Source organism: Danio aesculapii, chromosome 11 (assembly GCF_903798145.1).
Source record: "Danio aesculapii chromosome 11, fDanAes4.1, whole genome shotgun sequence".
Lineage (NCBI taxonomy): Eukaryota > Metazoa > Chordata > Actinopteri > Cypriniformes > Danionidae > Danio > Danio aesculapii.
In genome coordinates this window covers 14,909,497-14,933,080 of record NC_079445.1, presented here as the reverse complement: position 1 = coordinate 14,933,080, position 23,584 = coordinate 14,909,497, and the positions used below count along the sequence as shown (strand labels likewise).

The window sequence follows — 23,584 nt, the reverse complement described above, 5'->3', positions numbered from 1 at the left end:
TAAAATCATTATACATTGATATTTGGCTGATTTTACATTGGACGTTGGACATTAATGTCAAACTGAAGTTGGGTTATGACATCAACCAGATTTCTATTTACAAACAAAATGCAATGTCCCCGCGACGTTGGGTTACAACGTCAATCTGATGTCATGTTGATGTCCTGTGCCTGCTGGATATATATCATTTAAAAGCTTAAAATTTTTAGTTTCCATATGTAGTGACTGGTGTTGATTTATTAATAAGCAACAGTTATTTATTAATTTGCGACAAGGATGCTTATCAGAGTTGTAAAGCATTACTTTGCTACAGCAATCCACATGTAAAATTTTTAGAGGCTAAATTCAAATCATAAACCGCTAAACTGCCCACAGATCTTTAGAATTTAGTGCCTACTTTACAAATATCGTCAAAAATATGCCTTCATCTGGTGATCATTTTTAGTACTGCGCCCAAACAGAATCTTACTGAAAGCTCGTTTTTTAAGATGTCAACGTCAAATTTGGAAAATTATTTGTTCAGATATTTAGCTTTGAATTTTCTGCAAGATTTAGGCTAAACAGGTTTTTTAAAATACATATTTTATGTAATATATTTAAATAATATTTTATTGTTTTATTTTCTTAAAGGCACGTGACTTTCACTTTTTTTTACTTTTTGAACCTTTTTCAATTAAGCAACAATCCGACAAGTCTCTTCTTTAAAATGAGACCACACTTAAATCTAAAGCGTTGCAGACTGGCAATCATTTCAGTTGAGGAGTTTATTTTCATATCTATGTAAAAGTAGGGGTGACAGTTAAGGGGTTAAATTGAATTAAATTAAATTAAGTAATAACTCCAAGCCTATTTGGAACAAGAGATGTTACATTTGCAGGATGGATGACACAATAAAAATCTTTTAGCGCAAAACCCCCAGATGCAATTAATCTTCCACCGTCTGACAAAATCTATTTCAAAATGCACCAGAATCATTGCAAAAGTTCATAATTCAAGCACAGGAATTCAACACAAGGGGGGCCACAGCCCATGGAATCAGCCGCCACCCTTCAACATTATGTAATCACCCCCAAACTCATGACTCATCAGTCGCTGGACACACGGAGCAGCAGAATTTCGAAGGTCCATTCTAACTAAAATCAACACGCACTGCTCAGAACTGATCATCCAGCAGAGGACGCTTGAACTGTTACACAAAATCTGTCAATAAATCAATCTATCTATCTATGTAAAACAGAAAATGAGTGACAGATATTGTCTATACAGCGGTTGTCAGTCAGTCAGTTCTCCCTTAACCATTAAAACCTGTTTCTTGAGTGCGTTTGTGTGCCTAAAAGGGGCATGGACACTCTGTGCTTGGCAAAAGTTCAGGAAACAGTGAGTTTCTCCTACATCGAGCCTCTTAAAAAATGTACAAATTAAGAACTAGCAGAGGTACCATGCTCTCCAAAGATCTGGGACACCTGCCAAGTCACTCCCCAGGACAGATGAATGGAAACTGAAACACGCTCTTTCAGTGAAAACAGGAGGTGGTTTGGTTTTTTCTCTAGCAGGCTGCGTTTCTAGCACTGAAGTACTGGATGACAGTCCCATCACAGCAACAGAGCCCCTCCCTTTTCCTGAGCCCAGCTTAGAGGGGAAACCCAGCCTTTAAAAGTTTCATTTCATTCAGAACAGAATCTCTCACCAGACTCCTCGCTCCTCGGACATCTCCAACCTGAAAGGATGACCAGCTCGAAATCTTCTCAGACTACTCGTAATGTGGTAATCGCCTTTCTGGCTCTGTGGTCAATCATCTCGCTTATCATTATTGTGGTGTGGGCCACTTCGCCTGAGATGAAAGGAGCCAGTCAGTGTCGAGCAGACATGCAAGACCTTAAGGAGAAGTATGAAGGGGCAAAAGTGGTGTGGACCAAAGACAGAAAAGCTTTGGAGGAGCTGGTGAGGCAGGGGTGGAGGAACCAGACTGTCCTACAGAAGCAAATCGACCAATCTAAGGAGCAAATACATGCTCTGAACCTTTCTTTGAATGTCAGCCTTGTAGAAAATGTGAGTTCATCTTCTTGTTCATTTTCTTACATATATTTTTTCTTATGGTCAATCTAACTTTAAAAGATAGGTCATATAAAAATAACAATTCTGACAATGTTTACTTGTCCTACACTTGTTCCAAACTAGCTTCAGCTTTTTAGAATTTTAGAAACATGCAACCAGTGACTTCCATAGTAGGAAAAACAAACACTATGGTAGTCAATGGTTACAGATTTCCAACATTTTTCAAAAAATCTTAATTTGTGTTCAATAGAAGAAACGCAAACTTTAGAACAAGTAAAGGGTGAGTAAATACATTTTTGGGTGGCAAATTATCAACTGATTGTGGGGTTAATAATGGCATGCTGATTTGTTTTACACTTTTCAATCTTACTGGCATGATTCCACGAAGAACACTTAGAAAAACTAAACATTTCTTTTTAGGAGCCAAATGATTCTTTGGAAAGCACCTAAAAATATACCTTCATTAGCATTGTTGGGAACACAGTCTTTTAGGAACTTAATTTTTTAAAAGGGTACAATAAAAACATGCCTTTAAGTTTCTTTTTGGGGGGCATTTTATGAATCTCAGATATGAAACTGGTTTTGTTTTACATAATGAGGCCCAACGGGAAGTGAACAGTTCAGGGGAAGTTAAATTGGGACAGTTATGCAAATATATGCCAAATCAAATGATCCGAACATTAAACTCAGCTCTTACCCACTGAGGAGACAGGATATCAATCTCAGTTCTTCCTGGAAAAACATTCCTGATAATGGTTACATTGTTCCTGTGGTTATTATGCTCCTGTCAAAACATTTGGCTGTTATTTTGCATTAAAAATATGCTCTGTCTTTCATTTTCGTGGTCGGATTTTGTCAAATGCCTTTTTTGACCCGTGGAGGTGGCAGCATTCACTCATACACCCGTGAGATCTCACAGCCACACCTTAATGTCTTAGTGCGAACATCCACTGTCAAACCTCACCCCGCTTATGAACTTGTGTATAATTAAACTTCTGTTTCTTCACAGGCCATCCTGAATGACAACATCACCACTTTGGAGAACAAAATTGAAGAATACAAGTTCATCGAGGGAAACCTCACTGAAGAAATCAATCTGCAGAAAGGTAGGAAAATTAAAGTCAGAGTTTTTCCTTTCGTCAGAGCAGCCATGAAAGGAGCTCTCTCTCTCCCTCTCTCTGACGATATTCTTAGATGCATTTTCCCATGTAACCATAGAAACCTGGAAGAGACAACAAATAGGAAAGACTTGTTTGTAACATGGAATTCTCTGCAGTGGTTGTTATAATAACATGGAGAGCACTAACTGGTGGTATCCTTCCTAAAAAAAATCTATTTTTGTAAACTGCATAGAATTCATTCAGTGCTTCACCAAAATTACTTTATTAGAATAAAACTACAGTAAAAGGGTAATATTTCAAAATATTATTACAATTCAAGATATATGTTCTTTTATATATTCTAAAATTCTTTTTAATTGCATTAAGTTTTCAGCGTCATGTGATCCTTCAGACAACATTTTAATATGTTGATTTGCTGCTAAAGATTTTATCAAGGCTGAAAAGAGTTTTTGCTTCTGCATTTTCCCCCATTCTTTTGATGTGTTAGTTCTTAATTTGAAACGGATTTGTTGGGTTGTTTTTAACTGGACAGCCTGATCTGGGAGGGAACCCATATTAAACTACAGTATTTGGAACCAGTCTGACTGGGTTAAAGATCATCAGCAAATTATCAACATGACTCGACTTGATCTTGACCATCTAAATCAGCTTCAACCAGCTCTGAAACTATCTTAAACTATCTAAAACTCAATTAGTCAAGTCTGGGACCATCTTACCAGTTAGAAACCACCTGGGAAGCTAGTTAAGGCCACCTCAAATCAATTAACACCTAAGGTTATGACAGCTTTATCTCAGAAGGAAAGTATTTTTTGTGACTCATTTGTGCAAAAAAGGTATGTTTAAAAAAGGAGCGTGTCCCCAAACCACCTTGACCCCAATCATTATTGGAGGATGAGACAATGTAAATAATTAAGGTTAATAGTTAAGGTTAACCAAACTTTAACAAACCTTTTGAGGAAACCGATTGCAACATTCAATTTAAGTTCTATAACTACTCCAAATGAGTACTGTGAACTTTATCCAGTTAAGTAAAATAAGCAATTTGAGCTCAGTAAAACCCAATAAATGAAGAGAACTCAAATAATAAAAAAAAAGAGTAGGGGTTTAACCCCGGCATCCTGGACAAATCTGCCCATTGGCCTCTGTCCATCATGGCCTCCTAACCATCCCCATACCATAATTGGCTTCATCACTCTGTCTCCTCTCCACTGGTGTGTGGTGTGCGTTCTGGCGCAATATGGCTGGCGTCGGATCATCCAGGTGGATGCTGCACACTGGTGGTGGATGAGGAGATTCCCCCATGTGTAAAGAGATTTGAGTGTCCAGAAAACGCTATATAAATGTAAGGAATTATTATTATTATTATGATTATTATTATTATATATGAGCAATATCACACTCATAGCAGTGCGATACGGCTGTATATTGGCACTTGTGGGAGGCGTGCGGTGGCTTGAGGCAGCCATATCGCACTGCTATGAGTGTGATATTGCATTTATACAACAGTTCGACAGCATAATCGTGTATATAAAAAAGAAAATCAAACACAGAGAGTTACAAAAATGCTTTCTATGAGGAACTTCACATCTGCAACTAACCAGCAGAACAACAGAAATCGTTGCTTAAAAACATAACGTCACTTTAGAGCTAGTATTTGAATGATTCGCTAGCGTGATATTTAAGTGACAACAAAACAGGTGATTTTGCTCATATTTTAAGATATATAAGGCTGAACGGCATTAAATGCCAGTAGTCTACAGAGATTTCCCAGTATTTCTCTGTTGCAATCGTGAGATCACAATAATTAACCCAGGAAAAGCCAAAGAAAAGCAAACACTAGCAGATTATTATGGTGTAAATAACAACATACAAAAGAGAGAGATCGACTTAGAATGTCACCTACCTGTTTTATGTTGATTTGATAAGCTGAAGTTTGAAATACGAAAAGAAAATGCTGAATTTATCTCCCCTAAGGATTTATTATGTAGTCTCTGTATGTTGACAGGCTGATGGCCACCAACTAGCTGAATCTCAGAAATTATAAATATTAAAAATAGGCACTAGCCTTATAAATAAACTGCATTGTGCAATCTAAACAACTACATTCTCACCTAAAAAAGCCTCAAAAGTACATTATGTTGTCCTGAAATATTTGTCAAACTCACCGTCTATCGATCTGCTGTCATTCTATGTGGGCGGAGTAATACAGAAGGGTGAAGAGGCTGTATAAGGGCTGTTATTGCAGAATATTGCATGACCATCAGCCAATCAGATTCAAGAACCAGTCAGAACTGTGGTATATATATATATATATATATATATATATATATATATATATATATATATATATATATATATATATATATAATACAAATTCATTGAAATTAGCCACTAAATCCAAATGTTTTTGATTTACAGTTGCAGTGAGATTGTGTTATAGCTATGCGGTTTGTCTCTAAGGTAACTGTCCTGTTTATCCAAATTTTTATAAAACATTTCAAAGCCAGAATATTGTTTAATTTGTGGAGGATTTCCTGGCTCACAAAACAACTGCAGGAAACGGCTCCTGAATGTATGAGATATGAAAATAAAAGGGAATACAAGAGAAAGTCAGACCGTAGCCAACAATGATTAAAATCTCCTCGTTCAACCCGTTCACCCGCTCGGCTCTCTGGAAAAAGTTATTGGGCTTGGAAAAAACTTTTTAACAAAACAGGAAAGGTGTGATGTCTAGAAAAACATTTCACACCAAGACCATATTTTAAGTGTTGAATCTGAGATAAAAAAGCAGCAAGTGAACAACACCAGCCAGCTAACAGCTACAACCCAAAATAGTGCTCTGACATCACCAAGGCCCCTTTAAGAAACAAACTGATAAGTTACGCCGTGCCTAGACATTGCCTTATAAGCCAATAGACTTATTTTTTCTCAAAGAATGTTTGGTGTATAAGAATGTTTAAAGTGGAGTGCGTAGTACACTTCGAGGGCATTACATAGAAAAAAAGATTTGAGTACAAAATATTATAAGTTGAAATGTCTGAGGTAGTTTTTCCATTATCATTTCAGACCTGATTGACGCCCTGGAGCACAATTTGACTCTGAAGGCTCAGGAGTTGGCGTCTTGTGAGGCTTTACAGCTTGCTTCTAAACAGCTCCAAACTGCTGCAGAGAAACAGAAACAGGCCTGCGAGACCACCAAGCAATATTTACAGAAGCAACTGTAAGTCATACAGCATCTCTTCGTCCACTCCCAATTCAACAGTTCATCAATTTAGAAGGCACTTCTGTTTTATTAAAGCATTCATCATATGCCTGCATCACAATATAAATTCAATTTAGGTGTGAATCTGTGAAACTACAATACATTTGAACAATGAACGCAATTTCTGTTATTTAATTACAGGAATAAGTGCAAAAATGTGGAGCAACATGATGAATTTCATGAATATCATGTTCAACCTAATGACAGCGGAGCCCAGGACATCACCAAAAGTAGCATGACACTGGCTGTGATTGTTTGCCTCAGTCTGCTTTTGGTTCCATGTAAGCTGAATTCAATTTAATTTGATTTAAGGTGCCATAGAGTGCATTGATTCAATATGTTACATAATTCTCTGGTATCTACACCATAAAAAAATTCCCTAAATTAACAATTTTCCATATTTTGTGATTCATATTTTAATTTTCCCCCATTTATTTTTGCTGTAGAATGCCATTATAGGACCTTGATCTTTCTTCCAACAAATTTGAATCTTGAACCTTTTGAAAAAAATAATTTTACTAACATTTTTAATAGTTTAAAATGATATATTATCTGGGTTTGTGTCATGTATTACGGTACAAAAGCCTTGTAATAAACTGCCAGTACATTTTCTGTTATTTTACAGACTTATTTCTCTCTATATTATTTCTTATATAATATAGAATCTACTAAAACTACTACAAAAATGTCAATAAAAGTTACTTTGTTAAACTGTAGAGTTGAATTTTCAATATCAAAAGTCGACAGAGCAGAGATCAAGGTTCTATATTGTAAATAAACAGAAAAAACCTATGAATCACAAAATACGGAAAGTGTTAACAGATTTTTTTAAGGTATACATAGTATGTATGTGACTTGAGAGGGGAGGGATTACGCCTAGGATGAAAAGCTTGGTTTTGACCATATTTGGAATGGTTGTGAATATTAATGAGCACTGCTTTGACACTTCTGAGCTTGTGTCAGGGACCAATAAAGATGTATATGAAAACACAGACAGGAATTAATATTAACCCTTGCAAAATCATGTGTTTTATAAAGTTTACTGGCATTCTTTTACTCAAGAATAAATACAGTAAGAGCAGAGTGATATGACATGATGCATAAACATATTAAACACCATTTCAATGTGGTCATGTCATTGGCCCATGAACATTTCCTGCTTGTTATCAAACTATTTCATAACGGTAACAAGAGGCAATTCAATCATAACTTAATGTTAAAACAGCTATCATAACATTATTTATCAATATATGGCTCTTTTTGGATTCTCGGAAGCCATAGAAATAAAAAATATAAAACAGGAAATCGTTGGGACCATTGTTTTTGTTCACATCCCTCAAAATGGTGGATATACACATTAAACTTACAAAAGATACAGATACAGAGACTCTTTGGGATGCTGCTGAACAAATTTGTGATCCGAATATCTTGCATGTTGCATTCTGACAAGCTGTGAACAGACAAGCTTGAGACTTAAGACAAGCTGACATAGCTACTTGTTTTAGATAACTTGTTTACTCTTCCTGCTTCTCCTGTTTTCAAAATAAGAGTCCCACATACATACGCTTCAAGAAATTCTGGATTATTTAAACCCAAATTAAGTAAAATATGGACTAACCCAAACATCAGGTTATATGTAGTCCTAATAATTTAATAAAAAAAAAACGAATCCAGCAGTTGGGTTAGTTTCTATTACACCCAGAATTGGGATGAAATAACATGGAATTTTTTAATAGTGTAGTATATTTTTTGCAAGCTTAGAAAGACTTAAAGGTCCCGTGAAGTGCTTTGAAATATGCATTTTTATTCGATGTTTGACATAATCTCAACCGAAACACGAAGAGAGGGTGGGACATAGTGTAGCTCCTCCCCTTTTTAGAAGACAGCTAGTAGAGTTTTGTTTTATCACCTCTCTGCCAGTGAAAATGGTTGAGCTCAAGTGCATCAAATGAAAAGCAAACGAGGAGCATCTTGAAGGGGGTGGGGCATGTCAGATATTAGAGAGCATTTGACGGAAATATGAGGTGGCGTGATAAAGTTGATCATTTAGGCGGAAGTGACAAACTACAAGCTTTCCATGTTTATATCAGTTGTATATTTTATAAACACCAATTTTGTCGCTATTTTGGATCACACTAGCTTATAGATACCCTAAAAACTAACAATACTGATACTAGAATCTAAAAAACATTATTATTTTAATTTCATGGGACCTTTTAAAATAAGGGAAAATAGGCTGCCTGGATTGTGCATATTAATAATCCCGTATGCAATATAACAGTCTAACAGTTTTGTTCTGATTTGTTTTACACCTGGATTTTACACTCACTGAATTTACATGAGAATGAGGAAACAATGGTGTTTGAAGCTCACAGTATGTCATCTCCATGTTTTGAGCTCTTAAATTCAGCTATGCCACATATCTAGTTTTTTATTTTATGCTACCTTCAATGCTTTCCTATCTTAGAATCTGAGTCATATTGAAAATATTTGAGCTGATTACAGAGGCTGTGCTGATACTGAATGAGTATCCTGTGTACTGATGAGACTCTTGTTTATTCTCAGAGACGAGAGGAAGGCTGGAGGTTGGAATATTTGGGTACATGTTATCGGTGCAACACTGTTCTGAGGACACCACTCTGGTGCACTTGTAACCCTGGACTTGAAGCGCATTTAAATCTACATTTGGAATGAGATCGCTGATCCAGAATTGATGACAATATAGGAAACGCTGATGGAAACGATTATGATAATGAGTACTTTTGGTAATGAGCATGTAAAAGTGATCTGACAACATGGACATCTGACAGAAAGGAAAAATTATTCAACAAATGTATGCTGTACTTCATTGGTGGTCATTCTTGCATTAGTATTTTTTTCGTATTATTTTGGAAAACTGATTTTAGAGTCTAGACATTTCAGAAATGTATTTATTTTTATTTGGAGTAACCAGGCCTATTTGCCAAAGAGATATTAATGTTCAGAGCTTTTCAGAAATTTGATCGCACTGTTTTACCACTGTCTTTTTTATTTTAAAGAAATTTATGAGAACTTATTGAAAGATGTTTTTGAATAAAGATACATTGTTGACTCTCTGATTTTGACTTGATAATAGACAGCCTGTTTTCCCATCAACACTAAGTAAACATTTTTAACAATAATCTGATGAAAGAGTTCAGAGAACATATTTACTGTAGAGTGGAAGCAAAAGAGTAAATGAGAGACACAGAGGATTCATTTTTTAAATTTAATATCTTCAAATGGGTGGAACAATGGCGTAGTGGGTATTGCTGTAAAGAGTCAGTTGACATTTCTGTGTGGAGTTTGCATGTTCTCCCTGTGTTCACGTGGGTTTTCTCCGAGTGAATTGAATAGCCTAAATTGGCTGTAGTGTATGTGTGTAAATATGAGAGTGTATAGGTGTTTCCCAGTACTGGGTTGCAGCCGGAAGGGCATCCGCTGTGTAAAACAAATGCTGGATAAGTTAGTGGTTTATTCCGCTGTGGCGATCCCTCATAAAAAAAAAATAGGACTAAGCTAAAGGAAAATGAATGAATGAATATCTTCAAACAAACAGTATACCTCCAAACTCAACCTTAAAACTATAGCTTGGACAACAGACTTGTTATATTGTTATTTATCCATTTATTATTTTACTGAGAAAACTTGCTTAAAAGTGCTTAAAAAAATGCATTTTCGATCTTTTCAAAGCCACAGCCCCCCAAATATTATTTGTTTATATTTAAATTATTGAATTCATTCAGTGAAATAATATAGTTATAAAGTATAAGACTAAAAAGTCGAATTATTACATTTCTTTCTACTCATTAATGTTGTGTATTCGTGTACATTTACTTATTCATTTGTTTGATTAAATAATAAAATTTCAGATAACATTCATTCATTCATTTTCTTTTCGGCTTAGTCCCTTTATTAATCTGGGGTCACCACAAAGGAATGAACCGCCAATTTATCCAGGATATGTTTTATGCAGCGGATGCCCTTCCAGCTGCGACCCATCACTGGGAAACACCCATACACACTCATTCACACACACTCAAACGTGCTACCCACTGCACCACCGCATCACCCATTTCAGATAACAATAAGATTATTTGAATATTTACTTATTAGGATTTATTAGTTTGATTTAATTTATTAATTACTTTTCCTTCTGCTTAGTCCCTTTATTCATTGGGGTCACCACAGTGGAATAAACCGCCAACTTATCCAGCATATGTTTTACACAGCGGATGCACTTCCAGCTGCAACCCTGTACTCATTCACACTCATACACTACGACCAATTTAGTTTACTCAATTCACCTATACCGCATGTCTTTGGACTGTGGGGGAAACACCCAGGGGAAACCCACGTGAACACAGGAAGAACATGCAAACTCCACACAGTAAGGCCAAATGGACCAGCCGGGACTCGAACCAGCAGCTTTCTTGCTGTGAGGTGACAGTGCTAACCACTGAGCCACCATGTCACCCAAGTATAAAATTATCAAGTCAAATTATGAAATTTTTTATACTTAATGTTGTGTATTCATGTATATTTACATATTTATGTGTTTGATTTAATAAATAATAATTTCAGAGAACTTGTTTATTTGAATAGTAATATTTTAAATTCGAAAAATATTTTGTTTATCACTAATTAATTACATTTATTCTACACATACGTTCTGTTAGTTTATTTATATTTATTTTATTTTATTTATACATTTACTTATTTATTTATTGAGATTTATTTGTTTGATTTAATGTTAATGTAAATTATACGTTAAATTGTACAATTACATTCTAAATAATTAATTTATTATGTGAATCTGATTACATTTTTATTTTATTTATTTATTTATTTTATTTTATTTTATTTTATTTTGCGACAACTTCCCTAAAACATCATTAAAAAAATCTGGAAAATTTATTTATGTAATTCTAATTATTGTTTTTTTTTATTGTTATTTTATTTTATCATAGTCAGATATTCACACCCTTGCATTTATTTTTATTTTTTTTTGGTGGAATATTTGGTCAGCCGGTGAACACACATTTTACTGGATAAGATATAGATAGTCAGGAAGTGTTGCACTGACAAACTCTTTTTGCAGAATGTGCAAAATCTGTCTTCTTATAAGCAAAATCAGACTCCTGGACTACAGTTCATGAAGCAGAGCAGACACATTCAATCTATAGCAGGGATGTCAAACTCGAGGGTGGCAGCTCTGCACAATTTAGTTAATAACACACCTGATCATACTAATGGGTATATGCACACAGACTTTTAAATTCAGTGAGCCATTGTCATCCCATACAAAATTGACGCGTTTAAGATTCCTGATTCCTTTAAAAAACAGTGATCTTCACTGCCTGGCTGAGATACGATATAAAGTGGGTATCAGACCAAACAAGAAGCACTGCATTAAATTATATTTTTCCATAATGAATATGGAAAATAATTTTACCCCAGTATTTTCAATGGAATTTCTGCGCTAGCCTGCAAGTAATGATGATGCCATTTTAAACTGTTTACGCTTTAACAACCAAATTGATGCTTAAGTCTATTTAACTGATTAAATTTGAATTACATTACAACATCAATTCTGTAAAAGGAACATTATGAAATTGAAGTCACATAAAGCTTTCAACGGAAGTTCATCATTGACTGAAAAACACTAGCTGTGCAAATAGCCCACTGAGTCCTTCAGTTTAGGCTCGTTTGAAACAGGCAAGTGTGATAAAGCAGAGTTGGAACTAAACTGTGTCTGTGGAGCTAAACTGCAGCTCTTAAGGATCTGAGTTTGACACCACAAATAATTGTCCAAATGAATTACTTAAATACTAAATATACAGGTGCAGCAGGAACATGCAATGTATTCGGTTTACTAATAGATGCACATTTATTAAAGCAATGCTTGAACACCGAAACCTAAGACGTATTTACCTAATTTTACGCACGTTACAAAAAACTTGACAAGCGACAACTTTGCTAAAACAGCATTACCCAGAGTCCCTAGCTTTATTGGAAATGACGTTCTACAGACCCGCCTCTTATTTTTTTCCAAACTACTCGCGCTTTGTGTATCCAACATGTCGGCGCCCGTGGAAGTAGTGCTGTCTGCAGATTCAGCGGGTCAGCTGTTTAACTGTGCGGTTTATGACCCCCACACCGGGTCAGAATTCTTATCCTATCGTGGAGGAAACACCTCTTCCAGGTCTTTAACGGTTCTAAACGGAGAATATATATTAGGAGCTCAACTCGGCAAGAACTACATAAACGTGTGGGAGATCCAAAGGAAGGTATGGAGAAGCATCTAACGTTAGTTAATATTGAAAATTAATGTCACTGATATTAAACTAACATTTAAGTTTAGAATTAAATTTAAACAATAACTAGCAAAAGGTTCTGATTAAGTGATTATAGGTCCATTTATTTTTAAATAACCGTAACATTAGACAGTTATAGACTTATTAAAATTGCTTGATTGGTTAATATGCTGCACTTTTTGGACTTAATGATCAACGTATTAATATACATTTTTACCTTTTAAATAAATAAGAATGTAGATGTTGAAAATAAATGTTGAAATAAAATAAAAATATGATGTTGAAAACTATTCCAACTTGACTTCCCCAAAACAGGCACGTCAGAGCTACGAACAGTAGAAAACTTGTGATTACTAGAAAAAGGCAATCCTACTGAAATATATCTAAAAATTGTAATTCCTTGTGTTTTTTTTTTTTTATGCAGATTTTAACTCCAAATGTAGATATTTTGTGTAAATGTAGATGCTTTTAGATATAATATGGTAAAGCAACTAGGCATGGGCCGGTATAAGATTCTGACAGTATGATAACCTTGGATAAAAATATCATGGTTTTGTAATTACTGTTCTATTCTTTTTAAATGTCTGGGTAAAAAAAAAACCAAACAACAAAAAAAAAAAAACAAACAAAAAAAAAAACCGTTATTTTCCCTTTTAAACACAATATATTTTATTTTGAGAAACTTTTTAAATATTTTGGAACAGTAAACATGTTAGGCTAAATAATTCAAATGAATCATTGACTTCAAATCAAATCATTGGTCATTGACTGCTGTCTTCATTTATTTCAAAAACACAGATTTTTTTTTTTTTTTTTAGAATTTAAAATGACATCTTTGGATATCTTTTCTGCTAGAGACACTGATGTCCTAAAACAACAACAACAACAAAAACTAAATAAAAAGTTGAACACATACCATAGAAATAGTATAGCAGAACAGAACAGGTTTTAAATCCTTTTTTTTTTTTTTCAAACCACGTTATACCTTGAAAACGGTTCTCTTCCCATGCCTAAAAGAAACACTTCTATATGACTGGAACAGGTGTTCATATCAGTTAAATTTAGGTTTACTTTTATAGTGCTTTTTTATTGTTCCAAATAAGCTTTACTAAAGGTGCACATTATTAATACATTACAGTCAAAACTAGCGTTTTGTATTGGGTGGGCAGTATAAATATATTTAATCTGCAATAAAAAAATTTTAGTGTTCTTTCAAAAATGTGAGGTCTATGTGAATAATACATGTTCAGTGTTTTGCTCTGTATAACATTTTGATTCTGCACAAAACTTTTCAGGACCAGCTACAGCAGAAGATTGTGTGTCCTGGGATCGTTACATGTCTTTGCGCATCTCCTGATGGTCTCTATGTACTAGCAGGCATCGCTGAAGCTATATACCTGTGGGAGGTGAGAAGATGCATTTTGCTCATTAATACATATTATACAGCTTTGTTTTATGTTGACAAGATTCTCATTGTTTGGCCTGTCACAAGTCACTACATTGATTTATAACGCAATACGTGGATGTGAGCTATATATAAATTATATATATATATATATATATATATATATATATATATATATATATATATATATATATATATATATATATATATATATAATTTATACATATATAAATATAAAAATGAATGTCACAACATTTTAGCTGATTGCAAATCCTGTGTTAATTCATCTAATCTCTGTTGGAGGCGCCAGTGTGCTCAAGTTAGTCCTTTAGAAAAGGCTTACTGTGACAGCTGAAGAAAAGCTACATTGAAAATGACTGATGGTTTTTGAAGAAGTTGTACAAATGATTTTCAAAGCTGCTGTCCAAAGTGAAAGTGCAAAATGCTCATGTACAAGGGCACTGACCTTCTACCATCACTACTGTCAAAGTTTATAAAAGGACATGTAGCGACTATTTTAATGTCAAATGTCAGTATCGTAATAGTCTTAAGCATGAATAGTTTTTGTACCTTAAATTGTTTATGCCTATTGGTTATTATTATTCTGTTATATAATCTGTAACATAAAATGGTATTAAAATGACAACATTATTGCTTAGAGCAATAATTCTGTGACAATATATCACACACCAAAAACAATTTATTGAGACAGACCTACATTCAGTTTCCTAACTGATGCAATCAATGTCTTTTTCGGACAATTTTGTTGGCATGAATGTGAAAAATATCCGAGATCATACTTGAGATCAACTTGAGATCATAATTGAAGAAAAAGTGTCTTTAAACTTTGCTTAATAAATAAATGTAAATACCAAGGTTATTTTAGTAAACTAAAACTATAGGTCAAAAAAAACATGTTTACTCGAAATATAAAAAATATACAATAAATGAAAAATCTCACATTAAATGAAACTAACAACTCGCGCTTGAAATGAAAATAAAACTGAAATAAAATAATAATAAATAAAGAATCATTTTCAGAATTCATAAGAACTCATTCTGAGGTGGAAAATTTAGGGAAATAACAGTAGATGTGCTTTTACAGACAAACACAGTCAAGCACGTGATTATATACAAAGACATGGTTTTGTAAAAACAGTTATTTTAATTTTTAATTAAAAAAGGTTTAGAGGATTGCATAAGATTTAATGTAAGCTGTTCAAACACTGGACTTTGCTCTAGTCGACACTGGCTGTGTTCTTTTAACTCTGCTCAACTAGAATTACTAAAACTATTACTGAACCTGACTGTATTAGACCTAAATAGAAATGTTTACGAAACAAAAAAATTAAAACTAACAAAATCATTAATGAATTAAAACTAAATTGTATGTATGTTTATAAATGGTTTCAAAATAACAATGGAAAACTCTAATAATCTTAATAAATACTTTAAAAATATATTTGAAACTAAATTTGGATCGGATTAAAAAGGGTTTACACTGAATCCCACAACTTTCTCTAATGTATTCAAAAATCTTTAGGGCTCATGAGCTGCGCAGTGCTGACATTTATTAGTCTGTGCGTATGTTGATATTCAGTTCCAAAGTTTAATTTAAAATCAAAACTAATATTTGTATTTTCAGATACAATGACCTTGCTTAAAAAATACAAAGATGATTTTTTTTGTATCTACATGGAAACTTAACTTTCTTAACAGCAAGCATTTTATTCTGGATGTATATAAAATGCATAAAAATGGATATTTGAATCAGATTAAAACATTTACAGTAGAATCAGATCTGCAATTGGATTTCAATATATTAAGTTTTATATTAGTACTGGGCAAAAACTAATTGCGATTAATCACATCCAAAATAAACGTTTGTTTTGACGTAATATATATGTGAGTACTGTGTATATGTATTTATTTATTATATCAACATAATTGGTACATTTCGTTATATTTGGTTGATGTTTTTTTGCTATTATTGTTACTTGCTTGTCTTGCTGCTGCTCTTTAAAACAGATTTGTGCTATTCTTCATTGTGGCCACACTAATTTAGTTTTTGACACTTGTGAGAAGTGGCAAATGGTCATTTCTGCATAATAAGCTGCGTCAGCAGTCATATTTCATCAACATTTAACATTTAATGCTTTCCTACAGGTGTCAACAGGAAATTTGTTGGCCATTTTGAGTCGCCACTTTCAGGACCTGAGCTGCATCAAATTCACCGATGACAGCAGTCACTTTGTGTCTGGTGGGAAAGACAATCTGGCTTTCATATGGAATCTCTCCAGGTCTGTTATAAACCCTTCATTTATCTTCACTTTTGTTTCCAATGTTAATTGCAGTTATGAGTGAAATCCTGACCTTAATAAGTGACACCAAACCTACAGAGCGTTTCTCTGTTATCATGGTTAACCATGCAGAAAGCTCTATTGAAAGGTCCTGTGAAATGCTTTAAAATATGCATTTTTATTTGATGTTTGACATAATCTCAACCTAAACACGAAGAGAGGGTGGGACATTGTCTAGCTCCTCCTCTTTAAAAAAATAAAAATTAATTTAATTTCATGTGACCTTGAAGTCTATTTTTTTCAGCTTGAGTAATGAATGTTTGAGTATTTGGCAGATTGCTAGAAAAAGGGAGAAGTCCAATAAGTACATTTATTGTAATACATTTTGCTTTCTCTACTCTCATAATGCATCAGCCCTGAAGCGAAATCATCATAAATTTATTTAAAGAGTCCATTTTAGAGGTGACATTGTTAAATTGCCGCTTGTCTTCTCATATACAGTGTTTGGCAGGATTGTGTGGTGGAACTCTATCTGAACTTCTAGAATATTGAGAGATGAGACTGGAATATTAATACACAGCAATGAATGGAGCACAAAGCGAGTGGTTTGTGTCTGGTAATTGAGAAGAGGCAAATCGATGATTTAGTAGCTTTGTCTGGAAATGAAAGACTTTAAGTCTAAGAACTGCTGCGTTTATTTAATATCTTTTGTGTGTCCCATATGTACTAATTTAGCTAATTATCTAATTTATTATCCATAACGTTGAAATTGCTCATTTATGTGACGTTTGCAGTAAAAATACAAAACATAAATGCACAGAGAAAGGATATGTTAACATCATATTGAAACATCTGTTTATATTTTCCAAAACTACTAAACACAGAGTTATGGTATCAGAAAAATATCAATCTGTAAACATTTTTTAGATTTTAAATGAGGAAAATAAACATGCCTTATGGATGTGAGTCTGCGAGTTTACAGTATACAATAGAAATACTGTGAATTACACTACACAAGCCAAAATAAATAATGCTAATCAACAGGATAAGAGAAGGCTCACTATAGTACAAAAACGATTGGTTATGTTTCATTTTAACAAAAGCTTTGTTATGGATGTGACATCTCTATTCTCTTTGTTATGAATGTGACAGATGTGAAATTGGTATTTGAGTGACTTTGACAAATCAAATATAATTGTTTGAAAACATTCAACATTGCTTTGAATATATTCAACATTATTTGAAAACAAGTTATTAAGTAATCTCTAATTAATATGAAATGGTGGGAAAAATATCTTCACAAACAATTAATAATAATAATAATAAATAAATAATGAGTGTTTTGGCCAATAGATTTCACTGATTATGCCATATGTCAAATTTTCACTCAGATCATACTTGCAATCTCAAAGGATCAAGAATATTCAGTTCTCAAACAGTGTATAAAATTAAAAGCTTTTTTGTTTTGTAATTATACTTGCAGTTTTTTTGTTGACTTTTATATCCCATTATTTTTTACACCGTTCACAGATTATTCTACACAAATTTAACCCAGGAAGAAGATTGCTGTAGTTTCTACCAAGGTTAATTTAGTAAACAAAGACTAAAACTATTGATAAAAATGTTAATATTTTTAAAACTAAAATAAAGTTTAAAAATCACGATAAACAAAAAACTATATAAAACCAACAATATTCACTGAAAACGAACTGAAATAAAACAATAAGCAAAAATAATAAGCACATATTTTGTAATTTGATTTGATCTGAAAACTTATAGAACTAAAATTAATAGAATAAAAATGTCTTCTAAATAAAAATTAAACTAAAACGAACAAAACCATTAATAAAAAATTCAGAGCAAATTTAACAAATAGTATAGAAATAAAAACAAAATTTAAAATACGGAACTTTAATAAACTATATATTAATACATTAAATAAACTAAATTTCTGGTCTCAGTGATTATAATAAAATGTAAAAAGTTTTATTATTAGTTTATAAATGTTAATATCAACTTATAGATGCAACAAATACATCTCTTAATATAAAAACTAATAATGTCACAATTCAGAAAATCACAATGTTCCTTAACCTCTATCCACTGTTGTGGATGTTTTCATCTACTCTGGGGTGATTTTGAGTCTTAATTTGGTCAACTTTTTCTGTGTTTCAGCTAGCTGAATGATTTTTGGTAACCAATCTTGTTTTGACACATATTTTGCGAAAATGCTTAAAAAATCTCAACGATGCACTCTGGGCATATATACTAACCTTTTGTTATGTTCAGGATGAAAACATCCACTAAATACAACTGCTGTAAAAATGCATCCAATAAATTTTTTTTAATTTTTTTTTTTGCATAAATCTGTTAATCAACTTCAGTTCTCACCAAAACTACTAAATAGTTTGGAAAATTACAGGATTTTAACTCTTTAATTGCAAAATTCATAAATGATGTCACTGATTTGGTGAAAAAACACACATAAAATGACGTATTTTCTATATAAAAAGTAATTGTGGACTGGATTTTGGTTTACCTTTTATCAAAGTCTTGGACATGTGAAACAAAATTGCCTATTATGAATTGTTTTTGATAAAATGTTATTTTTTTTTTTTCACCCTAATTTATTGTTGATGGCTGTTTTTGCTCCATTGACTTCCATTATAACCACATTTTTTTGATTACAAAACCATTTTTACTGTTGATCATCAGTTGAAACCATTAACCCTTTAGATAGGCCTGTGGGGAAAAAAAAGCTTAGTTTCTGGATTTAATATGGAGTTTAACAGCAAATTAAAGTGTGTGTATATGTCTGTGAGGGACCTTTACGCACTTACCTTGATGTGTCTGAGCGAATCAAAATATGCATCTCAGCTCTCAGAACTACATGGAGTAAATAAAAACAAAGACTCTGTGCATTTAGTATTTATGCACCATCAAATGTGGTTATAATGGAAGTCAATGGAAGAAAAAACAGCCACCAGCAGTAAATTTGGGAGAAAAAAAAGAAAATCTAACAATGCATCAAAGACATTGTTGTTACTAATCGTTCACATGTCCACATGACTGATAAAAAAATCTGCCATAAATATTTGAAAAAAAATTTATCTGATCCCAAACATAACAAAAGGGTAGTAAACTTGAACAGTGCACAAGGTTTAAGTCAGCTAAATCAGTTTTATAAATGAGCTGTTTTATTGTACATTCTATTTAAATTAAGGATTAGGGTAAAATATCACCTGCGCATATTCTTTCTGAAATTTACCTAAAATAACATCCTTCGGATCTCAGCATCATTTCCACGTTCTGTCCAGCAGATGGCACTGCGAGTGTTTTAAACGAATTTAACAGAGATTGAGGTGGTGAAATAAATCTAGATAAACAACCCTACATCTCCACTTAGTTTCAAGATAGCTTCGAGAACATCTCAACCACAGTAATTATGATATTAAACTAGTGGAAAAGGACTTGAAACGGCTAACCTGCGGCTCTATCTGTAATAGCATCAAATCTTTTTCAGTGCTTTAAGACATGTTGTAGCAATTCAGGCTCCGAAGCTTTCTGTGTTCAGCCAGTCTGTCCGTCTCTATTGTGCAGTGCTGTTATTTTTATCGATCTAAAATAGCATACTTTGAAGCTGTAGGGGTGAGAATGATGAGCAAAGACATTCACCTCAGAGCATTATCAATTATGAGAGATGCTCAAACTTTAGGTGTATGTTTTGGAAGAGCTTCAGTTTGAGGCTTCCTGCTGTATTTTACTGCTGGTTTGGAAATGAAGGTGGAAGGAGAAGATTTTGGAAATAACTGACATTGCAATATTTTCTATTTCTGCAATTACATATTGTGATATTGAGTTTAATTTCACAAGATGATTTTTAGCTCTATTTGGAAATTATTTATAATTTCAAAGTGAATTGGGAGGATTTTGTAATGAAGTGTATCTGCATAAAATATAATACCAATCACAAACTTTGCTAAATACAGTAGAGGAAATATATAAAATAAAATAAACAGTACTTTATAATTTTTTAGGAGTCTAGCAGTATTTGAGTACACAAATTAAATAATCAAATGTTAAATAACACTGTGTAGTCTTCATCAAATGTATATAAAAAAATAAAATGAATCTTTCTCCACGTGCAATGTTATTTCTTGTGCCCAAATGCTTTAAACCAAATGCTTACATTGCCACAGGCCTATTCATGATGATTTTTAATAATTCAGTTTATCATAATGATGAACATGCACAATATAGATATCGAGGGCACAAAATACCATACATAATTATTTATTATTTTAAGAATATTCATATTGTATAACCTTTTGTATTTTTAAATGTTTAAATAATCATGTACTAATGCTCTTTTCAGATCTAATCAGTAGGCATCAATCCTTTCATAGAGTAACACATGCAATTATAATGTTATGTATATGTATCTACTATTACTATTACTTATTACTTATAACTTATTACTATTTACAGTGGTGTTCATAACAGCACCAAATACTTGGAGCCAGATCAGTCTCAAAAATAATACATTTGCATTCATAAAATTCATAAATGCACAACATAATTCATAAATTTAAAACACATTTTATTACTCCACAGCTGCAATTTGTAAATTCAAAACAATTCATAAATTCAAAAGTAAAAAGCAAAAATATTTCCCAAATGCTCACTCATACATTACATACTCTTACATAAATACATTTAAAATGTTTACACAATTATGTGTATATGAAGTTCTTGGATTACTTTTCTTGTGCATTTATGAATTATGTTGGATGTGTTTATGAATCACTGAATGTGCATTTGAAATTGCTCTCACGAGCATGGGTTCCTTTGAATTTCTGTGCGGTATTTTTGAGACCTTCCAATCAAAACATTCCTTACTGAACAAACTCAAGAAGCTTCACCATTTATTATGATTTTATATCAAATAAAATAAATTGTTTTAGCAGTATTATTAGACATTTATCAAGAGTTAAATAAGCTGAGTAATGTCATATATTAGTAATACTGAGTATGATGATCTTATGTCATCCACGAATGGCTGGATTCAATGCATTCAGTAGCAAATCTTACGGAACGAATTATTGATTCAAATGAATCGGTTAAATAAATGACTCATTTAGTAATACAATCATTTGCTGCTACTTGCTGGCAATTTCATAATATCATTTTGTCAGTCACCTCTGTGATCGGAATGTTATGTTTGAATTGAATCCCATGAAAGTTTGCTGCTTTAATTGTTATGTTAATGCATTTATTATCTAATTCACTTTTAGATGCAGATACTTTACCCTTTATGCAACACAATAAAGCTATAGAAATCACTTATTAAATTTTTATCAGCCTATATTATTCTGATCAAATTGCTAAATTTATCTTTAAGGATAGCATTCTTAGAGTCAAGGAAAAAAAAATCTAAACTCCTAATTGTTCTGGCTTTATTATTCCTAGTGTTATTTCGAATTTATGAATTGGAGTTGTGGATTTATGAATTGTGTTTTGAATTTATGAATTTTATGAATGCAAATGTATTTTTGAGACTGATCTTGCTCCATACCTAGAACATTAACAGCTTCGCTTAATAGTTAAAACATTAACATTTTTACATTAATCTACATGCTGAAATATTGATTGAAAACTATTTGTAGGACTATTATATGTAAAACGTGTGCAATAAAGGACCAATAGTTAATTATTTTTTGCTTGAAACTTCTGTTTACTCTGAACATGTATGTGGAATACAGCAATACACTAAGTATTTATTGCTTATACATTTTATGTAATCTTTTTCTGCTTAGGTCAATATTGTGAAGTAATCGTATACCGTAATAAAAGCTTCAGTAATTAATCACAACAAGAAGAAAATTTGATTCTGTCATAAACCTGCACAAGCCTTAAAAACACATGCAAATGATAAACATTTTGGGAGCATTGTGAAATCCCTGCAAAGTGTAACCATAAATCACACATTTTTCAACTGCGGCTACTGATCCACCATAATACTGACTCTACTTTGCAGATACTGCGATGTGACTATTGTGAATGCCCACATTGCAATATCAATGCTGAAATGATATATTGTGCAGCCCTAATGAAAGTGCAGAGCATGCCATGATTGTTTGATGCCATTATTTAAGGTAAAGAAGGCCCAAAGGCTGCAATATATGAGAAGGGGAGGCGAGAGAGACCCAAGCGGCCATCAAACCTGGATGAATAATTCAGCGTCTGTCTCTGAGTTTTGAAAGGAGATGACGCGCATCTATTATTCTGTATCTGTATCGCTCCACGGAGAAACCTCTCAGCCATCACCATAATCAACATTCCCTGACCCTCGCATGTCTCGACTCCAGAAATAACATAGAGTCGTGTGAGTTCACTGTGCTATGTTTCACCTAGTGAGCTGCCTGTCTGGATGCCTTTGTAGGTTCCACAAATGCATAGAAAGTTTATGAACATGCCTGCCATGTATGCTTGAGTGAAGGCGCGTCACACTTCTCAAGTTGTTTGTCCATATATTTGTCTATTGACTTCAACACACCTTTTCAAAGATATACAGTGGTGTGAACCAATGTTTGCTCCTTTGATTAAAAAAAAAAAATCCACGTTTGTCACACTTTAATGTTTCAAATTATTAAACAGATTTAAATATTAGTCAACGATAACACAAGTAAACTTGTCATGCATTTTTTAAGGGAAGGTTTTAATTATTAAGGGAAAACTCATTCCAAAATTACATTAAAACAACCCTGGTTTATCACACCTGAGTTCAATTTTTCTAGCCACATCCACACCTGTTTGCAATCAGAAAATCACTTAAATAGGACCTGCCTGACAAGGCAAAGTAGACCAAAAGATCCCTTAAAAACTAGATTTCAGGTCACAAAAGACCCCACAACAACATCCAAAGAGCTGCAGGTCTCATTTACCAGAATTACAATAATTATTTATGACTCCACCATAACAAAGAGATTGAGCAAAAATGGTTTCAAGACAAAAACCACTGCTGAGCTTAAAAAGCATAAAGGCTCGTCTCAATTTTGCAAGAAAAACATTTTTGATGATCTCCAAGACTTTTGGGAAAATGCTCT

At 33.1% G+C, this 23,584-nt stretch overlaps 2 protein-coding genes across 2 annotated transcripts in view; both read left to right on the top strand.

Moving 5' to 3' along the window:
* Positions 1-1,628: 1,628 nt before the first annotated feature.
* si:ch211-1a19.3 (uncharacterized) lies at positions 1,629-9,536 on the top strand. Its single transcript, XM_056468629.1, has 5 exons — positions 1,629-2,049; positions 3,065-3,161; positions 6,243-6,396; positions 6,580-6,719; positions 9,004-9,536. Coding segments are annotated over exons 1-5 (717 nt in total). The 5' UTR covers positions 1,629-1,725; the 3' UTR covers positions 9,006-9,536.
* Positions 9,537-12,526: 2,990 nt separating this feature from the next.
* wdr18 (WD repeat domain 18) overlaps positions 12,527-23,584 on the top strand; it is a 148,523-nt gene continuing 137,465 nt past the window's right edge. The window contains exons 1-3 of the mRNA XM_056468590.1: positions 12,527-12,746; positions 14,069-14,179; positions 16,345-16,478. Of these exons, the coding sequence (XP_056324565.1) occupies positions 12,537-12,746; positions 14,069-14,179; positions 16,345-16,478 (455 nt within the window). The 5' untranslated portion in view covers positions 12,527-12,536. The remainder of the gene's footprint in view (positions 12,747-14,068; positions 14,180-16,344; positions 16,479-23,584) is intronic.

What these genes read in the sequence shown, in the direction of transcription:
- si:ch211-1a19.3 (XM_056468629.1), top strand. Translation starts at nt 1,726, where the DNA reads ATGACCAGCTCGAAATCTTCTCAGACTACTCGTAATGTGGTAATCGCC. An exon ending in ATGTCAGCCTTGTAGAAAAT is followed by an intron (nt 2,050 to 3,064) that starts GTGAGTTCATCT and finishes GTTTCTTCACAG; the next exon opens with GCCATCCTGAATGACAACAT. An exon ending in AGAAATCAATCTGCAGAAAG is followed by an intron (nt 3,162 to 6,242) that starts GTAGGAAAATTA and finishes TTATCATTTCAG; the next exon opens with ACCTGATTGACGCCCTGGAG.